The sequence below is a fragment of the Melopsittacus undulatus genome, chromosome 5 (assembly GCF_012275295.1).
Source record: "Melopsittacus undulatus isolate bMelUnd1 chromosome 5, bMelUnd1.mat.Z, whole genome shotgun sequence".
Lineage (NCBI taxonomy): Eukaryota > Metazoa > Chordata > Aves > Psittaciformes > Psittaculidae > Melopsittacus > Melopsittacus undulatus.
In genome coordinates, this window is record NC_047531.1 from 6259594 (window position 1) to 6278434 (window position 18841).

At 50.6% G+C, this 18841-nt stretch overlaps 1 protein-coding gene across 2 annotated transcripts in view; it reads right to left on the bottom strand.

The window, feature by feature from the left end:
- Positions 1-1067: 1067 nt before the first annotated feature.
- AHCYL2 (adenosylhomocysteinase like 2) overlaps positions 1068-18841 on the bottom strand; it is a 73697-nt gene continuing 55923 nt past the window's right edge. For both annotated transcript variants that reach the window (XM_034062919.1, XM_034062920.1), the window contains exons 7-17: positions 15726-15832; positions 14127-14243; positions 10224-10287; positions 9088-9176; positions 7560-7630; positions 7333-7427; positions 5791-5889; positions 5303-5371; positions 5149-5227; positions 4751-4871; positions 1068-3711 (exon numbers count right to left, since the gene is read on the bottom strand). In XM_034062919.1, coding sequence (XP_033918810.1) covers positions 3705-3711; positions 4751-4871; positions 5149-5227; positions 5303-5371; positions 5791-5889; positions 7333-7427; positions 7560-7630; positions 9088-9176; positions 10224-10287; positions 14127-14243; positions 15726-15832 — 918 coding nt within the window. In that variant the 3' untranslated portion in view covers positions 1068-3704. The remainder of the gene's footprint in view (positions 3712-4750; positions 4872-5148; positions 5228-5302; positions 5372-5790; positions 5890-7332; positions 7428-7559; positions 7631-9087; positions 9177-10223; positions 10288-14126; positions 14244-15725; positions 15833-18841) is intronic.

Consider the following 18841-nt stretch of genomic DNA (forward strand, 5'->3'; position numbering starts at 1 on the left):
GGGCACATCAGGGGGTCCTGCTGGCATCAGGGGGTGCCCAGCATCACCCATTGAGTTGGTTTGTCTGAATCCTGGTTAAAAGCAGCTCCTGGGGGCCTGGAAACTGGGGAATGGCAGAAACTGGGAGTTCCCATCCGCCCCGATCCTTCCTCTCCACCACATACAGGGGAGCAGCTGCTTTGGGGATCACTGTGTGGCTGCGGGGGGCTGGACATCCCAGGTTGGTGTCACTCGTGTCCCTCACAGCCAACACCCAACGAGGAACCACGTCAGGAGCAGGGGACATAACGGGTTGTTTTCCCATCCCAGCTCATCCCAGTTTCCCCAAGGACACATCAGCAATAAGAGCTCAAAGAGCCACCAGGAGCCCAAACAGCCCCAAGGACATACAGCCCCCAGAGCAACATTCCTTGACGAACTCACATGGCAGCAATGGGAGCTCCAGGATACAGCACCAGGTTTAGGGACGATGTCCCCATCCCTACCCCAGGCAGCAGCACCTTGACCCCTCTGTATTCCAAACCCTCCCCTGCAGCCCTGATCCAGCTCTGGGGCAGCAGCACAAGAGGGACGTGGAGCTGTTGGAGCGAGTGCAGAGGAGGCCATGGAGATGCTGCGAGGGCTGGAGCAGCTCTGCTCTGGAGCCAGGCTGAGAGAGCTGGGCTGGGGCAGCCTGGACAAGAGAAGGCTCCTGAAGGGGAGACCCCAGAGCAGCTCCAGTGCCTAAAAGGGCTGCAGGAAAGCTGGAGAGGGGCTTGGGACAAGGGATGTAGGGACAGGCCAAGGGGAATGGCTTGAACCTGCCCAAGAGAGGGGAGACTGAGCTGAGCTCTTAGGCAGAAGCTGTTCCCTGTGAGGGTGCTGAGGCGCTGGCACAGGGTGCCCAGAGAAGCTGTGGCTGCCCCATCCCTGGCAGTGTTCAAGGCCAGGTTGGACACAGGGGCTTGGAGCAGCTGCTCCAGTGGAAGGTGTCCCTGCCTGTGGCAGGGGTTGGAGCTGGAGGAGCTTTAAGGTCCCTTCCAAGCCGTATCATCCCATGGCTCTATGACAAAGACCCCACAGAGCCACCGAGTTTCCCAATGTTTTATTGGTGGTTTGGGATTACAGTTTATTGCTGATCTAATACAATCACTCAGACATGAATAATTAGAACATCCTGTGAACATGTTACACTGGCGAAGGTGTCGTCTCGCCCATGACGGCTTCGGTCTCGCTGTTTCCCATGTTCAGAACCGTTTCCTTACATGATTTTGCTGGTGTTCCCTAAATCTCCTTTTTTTTGTAATTCCTATTTCTTTAGAAATGTATTACATTAAAAAAAACCAAACAATCTTCCCAACCCAACCCCTACACGTTTAGTTTCGAGATGATCACGGAATCCGATTCCAGATGGATCAGGAATAAGCCAAGCAAGCCCAACAGCTTACAGAAGAAGCAGGACACGGAGAAGAGCGTTCAGAATCGAGGTGGGAAAAGCCACTGGGGAGCTTCTGATTCTTCTGATGATTTCCTTTTCCTCCTATCAGCTACCTGGAAGATAAACTGGGATTAAAGTGGCCACAAAGGACTTCACAGATGGGTCAGCACCAGCGAATGCTGCACAAGCGATGGGCACAGGGCAGGTCAAGCGGCTGCGTGAGCGGTTCCAAAGGGTCTTGTGGCTGCATGGGGATGTTCCCGGGGGCAGGAGTGGCTGTGGTTGGGATGAGCCTGTTTTCCAAAGGCTGCTCTGCTCCAGGGGATCCCACATCTGTGTTTCACCTCGACCAGGAGTGGGATTTCAGGCTGTGGAGCACAACAGGAACCCGGGGTTCAGTGGCTGGTGCAGACAGAGGACATCCAGCAGCATCTCCAATAGCTCCAGGCACTCACCCCAACATCTCAGGATCCGGGTGAAAGTCATGAGTGAGATTATTGTAGGTCTGTGGTTAGTGATGGATGAAGTCTTCTTGAAGCCCTGAAGTCTTCTCAAAGCCTTCTGAAAGCCCTACCAAATCCTGAAAGCCTTAAGGTCTTCTTGAGATCTTCTCAAGGTCTTCCTTCCTCAAAGCCCTAAGGTCTTCCCAAAGCCCTAAGGTCTTCCAGAGGTCTTCACAAGCTTTTCCTTCCAGGCTATGAGAAACTTGGAAGTGACCAGATGAGAACGTTTGCTCTGCAGATGAGCAGCTTGCAGTCAAGCTGACTCCAGCCCTCAGCAGCAAGAGCCCCAAGGACTCGGCTTCCAAGACCATAATCCCCCAGTTTTCCTTTCTTGTGCGTGAACAAGCTGCCACTAAAGAGGTTTCCCATGATGGCAAAGTCCATGAGGACAAAACAAGAACCTGCAGCTGATGAGGGACTTGGGTACCAAAGCAGCCACCATAGGATAAAGGCTTTTGCGCTCACGGGAGTTGGGTGATTCTATTTTAGAAGGACCATGTTCTCCATGTGAACCATTAAAGTGACTCTGATGAGACTCAGAGACTCGGAAAGTCACCTTGGGAAGTGTTCCAATAGGACATCCTGGGCTAAATCAGGCAACTCTGGCAGATCTGTTCTCCATTGGGTCTGATGCATCAAGAGTCGAGTCAACTAAAGAGGCTCAGTGATGCTGAACCCTTCCCCAGGCAGAAGATCAGTGTGGGATTACTCTGGTGTTCATCTCATACACTCCAAGAGGGGTTCCAGATTTTATCCTACAAATATGACTGGAAAATAAAACTCCTAAGATTCCCATTAAGGGCTGAAATTCAGCAGGAGAAAGACCTCACATGGACACAGGTCCTCCCAGCGGGATGGCCGACGAGCTCTGCTTGGCTTGGGAAGAGCTCCCCGACACGTGAGCAGCATTTGTTGGGTGAGGATCCAGGGCTCTTCCACCAGCACCCTGTAGCCCCACCGGGATCATGACTTTGGTTGAACCATGGGAGGTTGGCACTGGTAACGTGAGCAGCAGGAGAACACTGGAGCTGGGATGGAGGGAGAAGTGATGGGTCCTACCCACCACCACTGTGTCTACCTCCGAGCGGGCACCGCTCCTGTCCTCCCAGCTCCTGCTATGGGCTGACACCAACAACCAGACCCTTTGTTACAGCTTTCAGCAGTGCTAAGGCGAAGTTCATCCAGTCACTGATGGAACCATCCCTTGGGAAGCTCAGCAGAACTATGAGAGGTTCCTCCAGTGAAGTGGCATCCGGCTGGTCGGCAGCGCTTGGAGCATGGATTTAGCTGTGTTGGCAGGAGAAACACAAACCCAGCCCCCCCTCCATCCAACTCTCGTGGCTGGTGAGATCCTGGAAGAAGCATTGGGATGTGAAGGAACCCGCAAGCAACAACCTCCAAGTGGGATCCCACGGCTCCTGTTGTATGCGTCGGATGAAGGGTGCATACAGGCTGTTCCGAGTCCATCACAGCCATCCCATTGCAACAGCTTCTTCCTCACCTCCTTCCTCATCCTCTCAGCCCCGAAAAGAAGAACAACCCAAAGAGTAAAACGAAAGAAATGGAAAGAAATCCAGCGTCTCCCTCAGTGCAGAGCGAGCACCAGCGGCAGAGCCCGCAGGGAGAGTGTTCTATTCAATAAATAAATAACCTAACACACTGTCTACTACGAGAGCAAGCCCGGCTCTAGCTTAGGGAGCTTGAGCTGTTTAATCCTGTACAGTAGTTGAGAAAAGACCTGGGGTCTTGTTCCTCACAATTCTCCGGGATGCAGCGGCAGGAACTTAGTATCTGGGGAAGAGAAGAGAAAAGCAGGTTATGGAGAGGTGCTGTGGAAGAGGCACGGAGCTGCCCCAGCATGGACATGGTGAGTTCTGGGAGGGACAGACACCAAGGAAGGGAATGATTTAGAACAGGACACAGTCTTTATCTCCCACCCCATAAATACCACGTTATAGGGACAGGCTGAGAGAGCTGGGCTGGGGCAGCCTGGACAAGAGAAGGCTCCTGAAGGGGAGACCCCAGAGCAGCTGCAGTGCCTAAAGGGGCTGCAGGAAAGCTGGAGAGGGGCTTGGGACAAGGGCCTGTAGGGACAGGCCAAGGGGAATGGCTTGAACCTGCCCAAGAGAGGGGAGACTGAGCTGAGCTCTTAGGCAGAAGCTGTTCCCTGTGAGGGTGCTGAGGCCCTGGCACAGGGTGCCCAGAGAAGCTGTGGCTGCCCCATCCCTGGCAGTGTTCAAGGCCAGGTTGGACACAGGGGCTTGGAGCAGCCTGGAACTGGATTCGCTTTTAAGGTCCCTTTCAACCCAAACCAGTCTTGGATTCCATTATATTTACACATCAAAACACAAAACTTGGGAAAACTCGAGTCTCCTTTGTGTATCTGGAGGCCTTAATTCCTGCAGGACACCAAGCTGAAGCTGTCTGAGCACACCTCCACCCCATGGTGCATGGGAGGATGTTTGAGTCATTGTGGCTCTTCCTCAATGCAGGGAATTTGCTATGACCCTCGATGCAGCTCCCAGGGCTCGGAGCCACCTCATCCTTCATCACCCGTTAAAAATAAAGCTGTCATCTGAGTTGGGGGTGGCATCTCTGCCATTTGCCACCTCCACTGACAGCTGCTGCCATGTACAAAGGGCTCGTGTCCTGCCAAGTGCTCCGTGGCACAGCTCCAAACACTCTGGCCCCTTCCCACTTTCCACGTGGTGATGGGAATGAGCAGGACACCCATGGTATCTTCCCAGTGGGATTAAACCCCATCCCCATAGCACCCCCAATGTGTACCCCACCTCCTGGCAGAAGAAGGGGAGAGGGTGAGGAGCAGCACCTGTAGTAGTTTGGTTTGAAAGGTCCATTCTTATTCAGTCCCAGGTATTTTGCTTGTTCATCTGTGAGCTCTGTCAGGTGGGCATCAAACGTTGGGAGGTGGAGGCTTGCCACGTACTCATCTGGAATGATTGCAAGGCTCATTAGTATGGGTGAGGAGAAGACAATGAGTCCCCTCTGCACTGCCAAGTGCTTCAGCCTGCTTTCCCCAGCTGGGATGGAGATACCACACATCCCATCTATTGAAGAGCCCAGACCCAGTGGGAAGAACTTGCTGGAAGTCCCTGAGCATGGCAGAGCCCAGGAGGCTGCAATGCCCCCTTGTCCCCAGCCCAAACCAAACCTCCCTTCTGTTCAATCTCAACACCAAGGAAGAGAAGACAAGGAGAGCATTTTTACCCATCTTCTTAGGCAGCAGGTACACGTCTTGCTTGTAGCGGCCTTCAGGAGCATTGTACAGCTCTATCAAAGCCAAAGCCTGGACGGAGAACACACTGAGGTAAGTGACTGCTGCCCACTATGGAGCTTTAGGCTCTGCCCAAACCCTACTCACCTGCGTGGTGGCAGTGATGGACAGAACAAAGGTGGGCACAGTGGAGCAGCTCAGGTTCAGCAGGCGGCCCTGGGAAGCAAAGACTGGTGTTAGCGTGGCACCAAAACCAGTTCACAACCCTTGAGAAGGTAAAAGAACTACTAGAAGATACAAACCCCACAAGTGAAATGCGTCCCTTTATCACATGCACTTGAAGCCCAAGATGTTGGTTGGTTTTATAACTCAATAAAACTATTTAGAAGTGAGAAATATGATAAAATACCCTGTGGGAGACACCCTGGAGTGGGATAAAGGAAAACACAGGAGCTCTTCAGTGTTTTGGTTACTCATGAACCAAACCAGGGCCCTTCAACCAGACACTCGAGCTGCTGAGGCCCAAGGAGGTGATATCTGGATCCTCTTCAGCTCCATTGCCCATCCAGCCCTTGGTTTCTTCCTCCACAAGCAGAGAACAGGCTGCAGTTCCTGCTCCTTCACCCTCAACTCACCTCTGCCAGAAGGACTATTCTCTTCCCATCTGGCCAGATGACATGGTCCACCTGGGACCTCACCCTCTCCCATGTCAGCTCAGGTGTGCGCAGGCTGGCCTGAAACATGATGTTAAAGTAGTTAAAGCACTGGTAAAATACCTTAAACCAAGAGCTACATAACAGGAATGAAAAGAGGAAGCACTATCACTGACATCATCATAGAATTGTGGGATGGTTTGTGTTGGAAGGGGCCTTGAAGTTCCTCCAGTTCCAACCCCTGCCACAGGCAGGGACCCCTTCCACTGGAGCAGCTGCTCCAAGCCCCTGTGTCCAACCTGGCCTTGAGCACTGCCAGGGATGGGGCAGCCACAGCTTCTCTGGGCACCCTGTGCCAGCGCCTCAGCACCCTCACAGGGAACAGCTTCTGCCTAAGAGCTCAGCTCAGTCTCCCCTGTTCTGGCAGGTTCCAGCCATTCCCCTTGGCCTGTCCCTACAGGCCCTTGTCCCAAGCCCCTCTCCAGCTTTCCTGCAGCCCCTTTAGGCACTGGAGCTGCTCTCAGGTCTCCCCTTCAGGAGCCTTCTCTTGTCCAGGCTGCCCCAGCCCAGCTCTCTCAGCCTGGCTCCAGAGCAGAGCTGCTCCAGCCCTTGCAGCATCTCCATGGCCTCCTCTGGATTCCCTCCAGCAGTGTCCAACATGTTCCTGGGCTTGTATCTTCCTTTAGATCTGGTCACAGTCCCAGACCAAGAGAACCTTTATGAATCATAGCCTGGAACTATTTTTATGCTTGCAGTATATCAAAGCTCCAGCATCAACTATTGTGGTTCAAGGTCTTCTAGCTGAAGAGGATTCAGTCACCAACTCTGCATGGCTGGGACCACTTCTTTAAATGGCTTTAAATCCATGGGTCTGGTGAAACGATTCTCCACTGACCTTGAGACAAGATCCTCTTGTTTTTCTTCTCATGACAAAGCACAGAGGAGCAGATTTTGGTGCTGCTCCATAAAGCATAAACTGTTGTGCTGCACCAAGCTGAACTCTTGGTTGGGTTGGACTGGGCTGGAGAGGGCAACCCACTGACTCTCAAGGGGAAGTAATAATGCTGGTGGACACCAAACCATACGCTGGAGGCTGGAGCAGTTTTTCTGTCTCACTGGCATGCTTTGGGATTGCAGGAATGACAGAGACATGTCTGACAATGTTTACTGAGACAGATGGGTACTGGGTTATTTCGTCTCCCCTCAGGTGCTTGCTAAGGCAGCTGAGGTCAGACAGAGCTGCTGAAGGGGAGACTGAGCTGAGCTCTTAGGCAGAAGCTGTTCCCTGTGAGGGTGCTGAGGCGCTGGCACAGGGTGCCCAGAGAAGCTGTGGCTGCCCCATCCCTGGCAGTGTTCAAGGCCAGGTTGGACACAGGGGCTTGGAGCAGCTGCTCCAGTGGAAGGGGTCCCTGCCTGTGGCAGGGGTTGGAGCTGGAGGAGCTTTAAGCTCCCTTCCAACCCAAACCACTCTGTGACCCTATCACCCACCATCATCCCAATCCCAAGGCACATTCCTGCACTCACCACATCGATCTCAGTGTTGGAGTGCCCCATGTTGCAGACGATGCAACTGTTCTTCATCCGATCCAAGTGTTCCCTGGTCACCACATTCTTGTTACCTGCCAGACAGCAAAACCCATAACAAACACCCTGTTTGCCTTCCCCATCCTGCCTTTTCCTTTGGAAAAAGATGGACCCAATTATGGGTGTGCACCCATGAGTATCCATCCCCAGCATTGGGGACCACGTACCTGTGCAGGTGATGACAATGTCAACCTGTCTGATGACCTCATTGAGCTTCACCAGCCGGAATCCATCCATGCTAGGAGAAGAGGGAGGAAAAAGTAGACTGAGAAGGAGCAAAACCATACCCAAAATAGAGAAACACCCCATCAAGTGACTCTTAGATACTCGCTTGAACTTTCTAATGCCACAAACAGCAAGGCAGAACTTGAAGAGCCACATCCCCCATAGCATTTTGGATTGGTTTTTGGAGGATTTGGGACTGTTGTGGGGAGAAGTGAAAAGAGATTTGGGGGATTTCACATTTTCTGTCCAGGCCCCCACATCTGCAAAGAAACATTTTCCATCAAGATGGCTTTTTTAATGCTGCAAAGTACATGCAGAAGCTGCAGATCCCCCTCCTGCTGCAGGAGCCTTTCTGATATGGATTTAGAGCATCTTCAGAAACATAAAACCCAAACAGCCCCAGCCCACAGATGTCTGTCATCCAGGCTGCAATCCAAATTTAGGCACTTACAGCATCTTTAGATGTGCTGGTGCTCAGCAGGTCTCTCCTGACTTCACCCAGCCAGGTGTGCTCAGCACATAACAAGGGCAGGAGGGGTGTTTATTAGGATTTGTTGACATTGTTCCTGAGAACTGATTCCTGTGGCTCTCACAAGCTGCAGAATTGTAGGTGCTATAAAAGGAGTCATTTTTCCTGCTTTATGTCCCATTTATTGTGTTTTAACTCCCTCCCACTGTACAATCCTTATGAGCAGGGCCGCATGGTGCTGCCTTGGGCAGAGGCAGGGCTGGGGTTGTTGCAACCACCAAAGGCACCATGAAAGCTTTGGGAGCAGTTGTGGAGGTCACAAAGCAAACTGGAGGTTGATCAGGTCTACTCAGGAGTTCCCTCACTGTGGCAGGGCTTTGAAAGCTGGCTGTGAGGAAGAGGATGAAGGTTTAATAAGGCTCTGTGTGGTTTTGGGACTCTGCTTTCATGTCCCATTTCACACCTTGAGCTGCAGAAGCAGCATCTCTGCACCAGAACAACCTTTACCTGGAAGAAATGAGGTTGGGTATAGCCACAGTGTGTCCATGTGAGGGGGCAGCCACATGCTTTCAGCCCTGTGTCAGGGTACCAGTGTTAGCAAGGAGAGGTTTGTGAGGGGTGGGTATATCCCTCGGGTGAGGTGGGTGCACAGCCCAGTAAAGCCTGAGTTTGCACTCCAAAGGTTGCAGTTCACTCCCAATATCCTTTCAAGCCATCATCATTAAACTCCTTCAAGCCATTATCATTAAACTCTTGGCCACTGTAGTTATGATCATGCAAGTTGGCACACGGGGTACAGATAAACTGGGTGAGGCTTTAGTGCAGGAACTCTTTGCTGCTGTAGGACAGAGCTGTGGGTCCCTCCAAGGGGATGGGGAAGCTACAAACCCCACACCAGTGTCTCCCTGGGTAGGCACCACTGCTGAGTGGTTTCTGGCCATGGTTCTCCTGGGGGGATAAAAGAAGCTGAAGAAGCAGCTGGGCTCAGTGCAAGTGCTTACCAGGCCTGCAGGGCACAGATTGGATCGATCTCTGTCACATACACTATGGAGCCCATGGCCTTCAGAGCAGCACAACAGCCCTTTCCAACCTGGGGAGGGAGAAGAGCACAGAGGAAGAGTGAGATGCTGAGGGCTCAGGAGATGCTGAGCATCAATGTGGCCATGGGGGATATACAACTCATGTGTCTCCTGCAGCCCCAAGAGCCCTTTGCAACTCTCTGGTTGCACATACTCAGCTTCTGGGTGCATGAAATTCATGGATTTGGAGTCATGTAGGACCCAGCCTAGATAAGAGGCACTAAAACATGTAAAAGTGATGCTGATCTTGCCCCCAGGGAGTTGTTTTTCCTTGCTGGTATCTAGAAAGTACAACGAAAACAAGAGATTACCCTTATCTCAGGGAAAGTTTCAGTCTCTTGTAACCTTTCCTCTGTTTAGGAAGCTTAATGGCTTAATCTCTGAGGGTTAAAGAGCTTTAACCTTTACACAGCACACAGTGAAGCTCACAGGGGAATTGAGGGCAATGGTTACATGACCAAGAGCTCCCCAAAAATGTGATTACACATCAAGAAATAATCCCATTGCATCTTTTGGGGGGAAAAAAAGAGTCCCAGTGCAGCTCCCACAGCACAGCCCCCATAGCTGGTGTGAACTGCTTCTGACAAGGGTGGTTATTCCCATCCTTTGTAGAGAATCATTCTGTTTGGGGATGGAAGCATGGGGGTAGGTCAAGATTAAGTACCCTTTCTTGACCACGTTTTCAGCATGCATCACTGTGGCTGCACAGTACATCTGCAGAACCCAGCCTCCAAATGTCTGAAGATTACATTACAAAGAATAGAATATAAAAGATATGATCTATTAATATCTGGATGTGCCAATATTCAGATATTAAAGCTATTCAGAATACTCCATATTCATGTCTCTTAAGATTCAGCTTTGTCATCTGCTGAATACTAAAGAAATACAGTGGAAATGAGGAAAATCTTCCAGTTTTGGCCAACCCATCAGGTCTGAAGGTCCCTGCAGATGCAGAAACAAGCCCCAAGGACAGGAAAACCCTATGGGATAAAGCCATGCAAAAGGATGTGCCAGTTTTACATGCAAAACCTGCAGGTAAGCTGTGATCCCCTTACCTCTCCATAGCCACAAACCACTACTTGCTTCCCTCCAAACATCATGTCTGTTGTCCTCTTAAGGCTGAGGAAAGAGAAGACGACTTCATTAAAGACCAGCAGTAAAATCTATTCCATTGCTGAGGCTGGGAAGGGCAGTGGACACCTGGTTTGCTCCTCCTAAACACCACAGCTGTACCCTGTGTCCCTGAAGACTCACAGCAATTCTGGGTGCAGAGGGGACCCAAAGGGCTCCTAAAACCTGACTTTTTCCTTTGGTCATTGTGGAAACACAACAGAGATGGAAGATTTGGGGCCTGGATCCTTATTTTCTTTAGCTCTGTTGTTGTATCCCTTTGTTTTGGACTCCAGAAATATTTAAGATCTTATCCAAAAATATTTCCTTCTTCTTTTTGTTGTTTTATATTTAAAACAGCCCCAGAAATAGCTCCAGAAGAAGCAGGAAAGTGGTAATTTATTGCCCGAATCCTAGGGCTTTCCACAAATAAAGCTCTCCCTTCCACTCGGATTCCTTCTGCTTTCTCCCTAAGAGTGCCCTACATTGCAGGCTATTTTTAGCACACCACTAAATAGGTTAGCAGTGCAGGGAAGGTGAAATTCCCTCACATTTCCAAGAGAAGAGAGATAAAACCCACAGCACCTCTGCTCAGGCTTCCCTTGACCCAGTTCTAGATGCCTGGGCCAGACTTAGCTCAGATCCCAACTGCCCAACCCCTGAGGTCCATCATCCATCACAACACGATAAAGAAGATACAAAGATTTTCATGCTTTTAGCCACGGACAGCATCTGGTGGAACATGGGGCTAAAAGCTGTGCCTTTAGCTCAGAAGCTGGGGGCAACTCTTCACTGGGCAGCTGACCCCCATCTTCCAGTGTCTGAAGGGGGCTACAAGGATGCTGGAGAGGGGCTCTTCATCAGGGACTGGAGTGATAGGACAAGGGGTGATGGGTTCAGACTGAAACAGGGGAAGTTCAGGTTGGAGATAAGGCAGAAGCTGTTCCCTGTGAGGGTGCTGAGGCGCTGGCACAGGGTGCCCAGAGAAGCTGTGGCTGCCCCATCCCTGGCAGTGTTCAAGGCCAGGTTGGACACAGGGGCTTGGAGCAGCTGCTCCAGTGGAAGGTGTCCCTGCCCATGGCAGGGGTTGGAATTGGAGGAGCTTTAAGGTCCTTTCTTACACAAACCATTCCATGACACTCTGACAGAGGCTGCCTTGTGCAGTTTGAATCCTGTAACACTGAGCAGAGACACGGCCATGACAAAGAAGGAAGGGCTATGTAATTAGAATTACTGCATCAAGTTGCTTTTCTAGAATCCCAGACTGGTTTGTGTTGGAAGGGACCTTAAAACTCACCCAGTTCCAACCCCCTGCAGCAGGCAGGGACACCTTCCACTAGAGCAGGTTGTTCATAATACAACATCTTGGCAGAGAAGAGCCAGATTCCATCACTGCTGGGCTCAACAAGGAGCCCAAAAGTTAGTCTTTTAGAACAACACCTGATGGAAATATGGAGAAGAAACTGCACATGCAGTGGATCATCCTGAGAAGCACATTTGGTGGTTCACTAACCCACATGGCGCTTGCACACATTTTAAAGGTCATCTCCGTGCCCCTGTATCTGGACAAACATGACTCTTCTTCACTTCTCCTGGTCAAGATGACCACTACCAGGAAGACTGCTTCAAAGCCCTACATATTCCACAAAGATCTGGGAGAAAGATGTTAGAGCAGAGGCTACCACTGCCAGGGAAGCATATGCTGGGTGTCTGAGAAGCTCTGGTGCCACCAGACTGAAGGCAGCAGGAGCCAAGCTGAACACCAAGAGACTGCCAGATGGACTTTGATTAGACAGAAGGAGACATCCCTGCGTTGGTGAGGAGCTGTCAACTGCAGCTCAAGGCTTGTTTGAGCTTCAAACCATGACAACAGTCTTTTCTCTTGAAGCAGGTTCTCTTCTCCATGGTGGCTTCCTCCTCTGCACCATAATACCTGGCACAGAGCAGGTGACCATCCTGCTGTGTCCATCTCAGCAGCATCAGCACCAGCCTGGAGAGACTACTTTGTCCCTGCTCTGTGCTTACTTGTCTACTGGGACCACTACTTGGTGCAATATCCCATAGCCTTAACTGTAGGAGTAAGTCTTCCTAATCTCACTTGGCTTTGACAAGATCTGGTGCTGGAGGTGGTGGGGACACGGGCACCCAATTCCATCAAAGCAAGGAAAATAAAGGGAGGCAGAGAGGAAAAAATATCCCTGAGATGAGATTTACACTCTCTTGATCACCACTTCAAGCAGTTTGCACTGCATTTCAAGATCAACAGTCTCAGAAGATACATCATGTTCCCAGTGCCCACGTATCCGTCAGCAACTTATTCCTATCCAGTCCTGAAAACAACAGCACCATCAGGTTGCTGCAGAGCTGCTCCCAGTCCCATGGGCTGCCCACTGGGATCCTAGGGGGGAGGGAGCCCAGGGGGAAGCAAACACTCTTCTGCTTGCTTGTATGGCACATGACTGGGGATCCTGCAGGAGCAAGGAGGGTGGAGGTGGATAAAGGATTTAGAATTCCTATCATTCCCACCTTCTGTACCTATTTATGGTCAGCTGAAAGGAAGGTTCATTAGGGATGGAAGGGAGCTCTGGAGATCATCCAGTTCAAACCCCTGCCAAGGCAGGGCCAGCCAGAGCACATCACAGAGGAACGTGTCCCAGTGGGTTTTGGATGTCTCCAGAGAGGGAGACATCCACAACCCCCCAGGGCAGCCTGTGCCAGTGCTCTAATGTATAGAAGCTTTTCCTGGTACTGAGGTGACACTTGTGTTTCAGTTGTTGGCTATTGCTCCTCATCCTGTCACTGGGCACCACTGAGAAGAGTCTTGCACCATCCTCCTGGCACCACCTTCGAGCTACTGATCTCCATTGATGAGAACCCCTCTCAAGCTGTTCTTCTCCAGACTGACCAGGCTCAGCTCCTGCAACCTCTCTTCATAAGAGAGATGCTCCAGACTCTGAGCATCCTTGTGGCCTCTGCTGGACCCTCTCCAGTGGCTCCTTGTCTTTCTTGTACTGAGGAGCCCAGCACTGGACACAGTGCTCCAGATGTGGCCTCACCAGGGTCAAGCAGAGAAGGAAGATGTTGTGATGAAGGAGCTGGATGACTCACACACACCCCTCAGACACAGGTGGGTTTTACCCTGATACCACAAAGGTTAAGAGGAATGGGAAGCAGTATTGTAGCCATACATGAAGACTTCTGAAGTCCTCACACAGAGAAGCTGCAGGATTTGAACACAGCTCCAGCCACACTCACCAAGAAAGGAAAATGCACATGACTCACCTACATAAAGGGCAACGTCACCCTGAGAGCACAAATCATCACCACAGAACTTCTAGAGACCTGAAATCTTTGCTGCAAGACCATTCTCTTACACACCCAAGATTCAACATTGGTTTTCTGTGGTGTGTGTGTTTAGAGAGCTTTACAACCAATAGTACAAGTCCTAGGGTCTTCTGAGCCCCAGAGACACAGCTGCTGTCTCAAAATGCCTTCCAGCTTCTCATCGTTGATAGGATGGACAAGAGGTAATAAAGGGTCTTTGTTCTCCTCTAACACATCAACTTGTAGAACCACAGAATATCAGGTTGGAAGAGACCTCGAGGGTCCTCTGGTCCAACCTTCCCAGACAAAAGTGTCCCAGCACCTTGTCCAGCCCAATCTTAGGAGTGTCCAGCATCGGGGAGCCCATCACTTCCATGGGGACCTTATTCCAACGGCTCATTGTTTTCACTGACCTAAAATGGTCTCAAATGGGGGGTGGGACAGACCCATGGACCCAGTTCCCTGTGGGATCCAATGTGACATGAGCAAGGAGCACAGCCCTTTGTTGGTGGCCATGTACATACCCGTCCAGGATGGACTCTCTGCAGCAGTACAGGTTGTCAAACTTCTGCTTTGTGACCGAGTCGTTGACATTCATGGCTGGGACACAGAGCTTCCCTGCTTTGGACAACTGGTACAGCCTGGAAGGAATACAGGAAGAAACAGGTCATCAGTGTTGAAGTCTTCCCCTGCGCTCTCCTGTTGTGTGCTCGAGGTCTTTGTTTCACTGGAGTGAGCAGTAGACACCTGGAGGGTCAAAGATAACCTCTTACTGGGAGCTTCTCATTTCAGGAGGAGCTTCCACAGATGTTTGCCTCTGTTTTCCTTCCCTACTGCATAACAATGGCAAATAGCAGACTGGAAGGTGCTCTGGACTTAATCTGCCTCATAACCATTGATATTACAATAATCCTCTGATGTCCTCAACGTGACAAAACTTCCAAATCCTGTTTCAGATACTGTAAAATGAGGGCTCCTGTAATTCCTCAAGCTCTTCCAGCTCATGACAAATAGGAATGGCCGCAGGAGGGTAACATCACAGCAATGTGAAGCTGCTGTGACCAGCTCCTGAAGCCAAACATCAGTTTGAACAGCAGCAGGAGTGTTATCATTGAGTTGTAGAGCAGAAGGACCCAGGGTGGGAACACATCAACCTGACCTCGTGCTCCTGAGAGCAGACTCAACTCCTGGCAGCAGCAAAACCACTAGAAATGGATCTCAACTCTACACTATGGCTACAAAGAGAACCTGAGCATCATCCCCTGCTCCGGACCTCGGGAAGGAGAACATGGTCCCTTGCTCAGGCCCAAGGGACCACCTCCAGTGCCATCAGTCGCCACATTGTCTGTCCCCTGGAGGTAAGGAGCACGCATGCATCAATACCACCAACCTCAGCAACAGCCTTGCTCCTGGCACAAGACCATGGGGAGCAGTTTTGACCATTGCTTTGGTTATGCACATCTCTTTTGCCAATCTTGGGAAAATTCCCAGTACCAAAAATATGACCAAGTTATTTTCTTGACCCCTGTGGCTGCTAAACTGAAATAGGTCACTTCCTTACTGCAAACATTCCATTTCCCTGTTCTGAGCAGCCCCTTCCCCCATCACAATCCTGCTTCTGTCACACGATGGATGGATCTCAGTCATTTGTGGTTCTCCCTTCCTGGACTCTCATCTCAACTAGAGACTCATTTCCTCTTCCCAAATCTCACTTCTCTCCATAGATTTAGTTTAGGATGATGCTGTTGACCTTCTCCAGAGCCCTTCTTGTGCAACGCCCTCACCCCTTCCTTTTTCCATGCAAAATGAGGTGAGATAACCACTGCTCCTTAGGAAAACAAGGCCTTGTGCACTTTCTCCACCCATGCAATGGTCAGCAGATGCTTCTGCTCCTCATCTGGAATTCAGAGCAGTAGTTCCAAGTCTATTGCTTTCACTATATGAGAGTTAAACCACCTCTTAAGGGAAAGCCAAGCCCATGCTGAAGGAAAACCACAGAGCATGTTTTACGAGGTTCAACACTCATCTGGGGCATCTTAGAGCTTGGAGATCTTTTGTTACGAGTGCCAGAAGATGCTTTGGTCCACACATCTCCATGCTCAGCATCCAGCCTGTCCCATTACCTGTGGACACCGGTCACGCTCTCCTCTACTATCCCCTTGATCTTCTTAAACATGTTGGGGTATTTCTTGTAAATCCAGTGAGTGAGATCTCCTCCATCATCCAAGATCTGTAACCAAAGTAACCACAAAGTCACCTCTCTGGAGACCCAGGAAGGTTTGCTGGGACCAAAAAGGGATAAATCACAAACTCAAATCATTCCTAAGCAAACCCCTGGTTTGGCATCTCAAGTACCACATCCTGACAGTGTAGGTGAGACTGTTCTGTGTGACTGTTCCGAGCAGGAGCACTGCTGCATTGAAGGTGTGCTGGAAAGGCAATGGTCAAACATGGCAGAACTTGAGGTTTATAATGACACCAGAAGAAACAGCAAAGCTAGAAAGCATGGGTGGAAAAGCCTTTGAATCATGAAGAGTCATCAGCTTTTCTAATACAGCTGCTAATGGAGAAGAATGGAGGAGGAGAAGGGTGGAGAAAGAAGAAAATGGAGGAGTAGGAAAATGGAAGAGGAGGAAGATGGAGAAAGGAGGAAGATGGAGAATGGAGGAGGAGGAGAATGGAGGAGGAAGAGAATGGAGGAGGAAGAAAATGGAGGAGGAGGATGGAGAAGGATGGAGGAGGATGAAGGAGAAGGATAGAGAAAGATGGAGGAGGAGGATCATTTGGGTAACTCCCTGCTGCATCTCAACACAGCTGTACCCATGGAGGGTGCTGAGCTCCGAATGCTTCAGAGACTCACTGGGGTACCATAAAGAGGTGTCTGGGAAAGAAGGCACAAGGAAAGGGAAAATCCCAAACACATCTGTTTCCCCAGCTCCTGCCATCCAGATGGCCCCAGGTGGGAAGCAGGTGGGAAGTGTGACACCCCCTGTTAGAGTCAAGAAAAGACAGGGAGCAGATTTCAACAAGCAGCTGGTGAAGTGCCAAGGACCTGAGCTTGCTGAGACCACACTGCTCCATACCATCATCATCATCATCCTCTTTGCATGTTCCCTACACAAACGTCAAAGATTTCTGACTGAATCATCATCATCATTCTACTTGCATGTTCCTCATCATCATTATCATCTTTGCATATCCCCTCCTCCACCACCAAAGACTTCTGACCACATCAAAATCATGCTCCTCTTTCCATTATCCCCACATCAACTCAAAGACATCTGACTGAATCATCACCATCCCCTTTCTATGTTCCCTATCATCATTAGCATCCTCTTTGCATATTCCCTACACCAACATCAAAGACTTCCACACCAGCCCTTATTAACCCACTGGTGTGCTGTGTGTGTCCTAAAATGCAAGTGTCAGACCTGGGCAGAAGCTCACTGGCTGGTAGTGGAGCTCCACAGGACCTTCTAAAGCCCATGTCTGCAGCTCTCCCACCAGCATCTGCAGCCAGCCAGGAAAGATTCATACTCTCTCCATGCTCCTGCATAGCAGCCCTTTGTGAGCACAAAGATGATGTTCCTGAGCTTTGGGTGCTGGAGAGGGACTCATCATCAGGGACTGTAGCGATAGGACAAGGGGTGATGGGTTCAAACTGAAACAGGGGAAGTTCAGGTTGGAGAGAAGGCAGAAGCTGTTCCCTGTGAGGGTGCTGAGGCGCTGGCACAGGGTGCCCAGAGAAGCTGTGGCTGCCCCATCCCTGGCAGTGCTCAAGGCCAGGTTGGACACAGGGGCTTGGAGCAGCTGCTCCAGTGGAAGGGGTCCCTGCCTGTGGCAGGGGTTGGAACTGGATGAGCTTTAAGGTCTTTTCCTACACAAACCAGTCTGGGATTCTATGATTTATCACGACATGACATGGTGGCTTCATGGAGCCACCACATTGACATCCATGGGCAAAGATGGAAATGCTTTGTACCATTATAACCTTTTTACACTGAAGGCACATGCTGTGGTTTCCAGGTGCTCCTCCACGAGTGTGTGGAGAACACGTGCTGTCCTGCCAGAGCAGAGCACACACCTTCCACACAGACCCAACCCCTGAGTCTCCAGGAAGCCCCAGACCCACTGTCATTCACAGGCTGGGAAGTGCAGGCAGTGAAGGGTTAAGTGAGCTGAGCAGCTCTCCTGGGCAGGAACTCAGCAGCCTGGCTCCCAGGATGTCTTCATTTCAGTAATCCCCATTTAATAGGACCCATAATCCTCTTTCCACGAGAGAATTCAGGAGTTGGCAGTTTCCTCTTTCCTCGGAGGGCAGGAGATGGGAAAACCCAGCCCAAATCAGTGCAGGAACCAGCTCTGGATAAGAGGTCACCTTCATGTAGCAGTCCCAAAAGCCAACGGCAAATCCTCTTCATTCCAGTTCTTCCCAGGCAGAGTTTTTTGGGGATAAAGCACTTATTTGATGTGCAAAGAGTATTTTGTGCAGAAAAGCAGCAGTTACAGGCGTGGGCTTTGCTCTGCCTCTGGGTGCTGCTGCCTGACACCCACCCTGAGAGGCACCATCTGCAAACCAGTGTTCCCGACGGTGGTTCATCAATCTCCCTCTTGATTTTGGCACTTCCATTTGGGAGCAGAGCATGCTGGAGTCAGCACACATGTGAAAACCTCCTCCTGTCACCCCAGGGCTGCAGGGACATCTGTGTTTGGAGATGGGGCCATCCTCTGACCCAATACCAGGAGGTATCCACAGCAGTACTCACCCTGAATTGTCATGACTTACAACAGGTTTGGTGTCTCCGTATCTCCTTGGTAGATGTTTATCTCAATGCTTTTCTCTCCAAGTGACCAATTTCATACAGCACAGAAGGGCTGCAATGTTTTCTCCAGCTCTCCATCTCTGGCTCTTCCATGAAAGCAACTGGTGTCCCAGGTGCCATTTACAACCTCCTTAAACCCATCTAAGACCCTGCTGCCACCGAATGTCTCACCCTATCCTGCTTCCAACTCTGTTGAAGCAACAGCCAGCACCACATGGTTGATCTTCCCAAACCCAAGCTCATTAAAATCAGCTGGGGTTAGCTCAGCAGCATGGGTGAATATAACCTGGTACAGAAAATGAACTGGTGGAAGCCCAGGGAGATGCAGGAAGACCTGGATGGAGGTGGCATCAAAATCCTTCAGTGGTCCTCGATTAGTTTATGCTGGCAAGGAAACCAAACTCTGATTCCAAGAA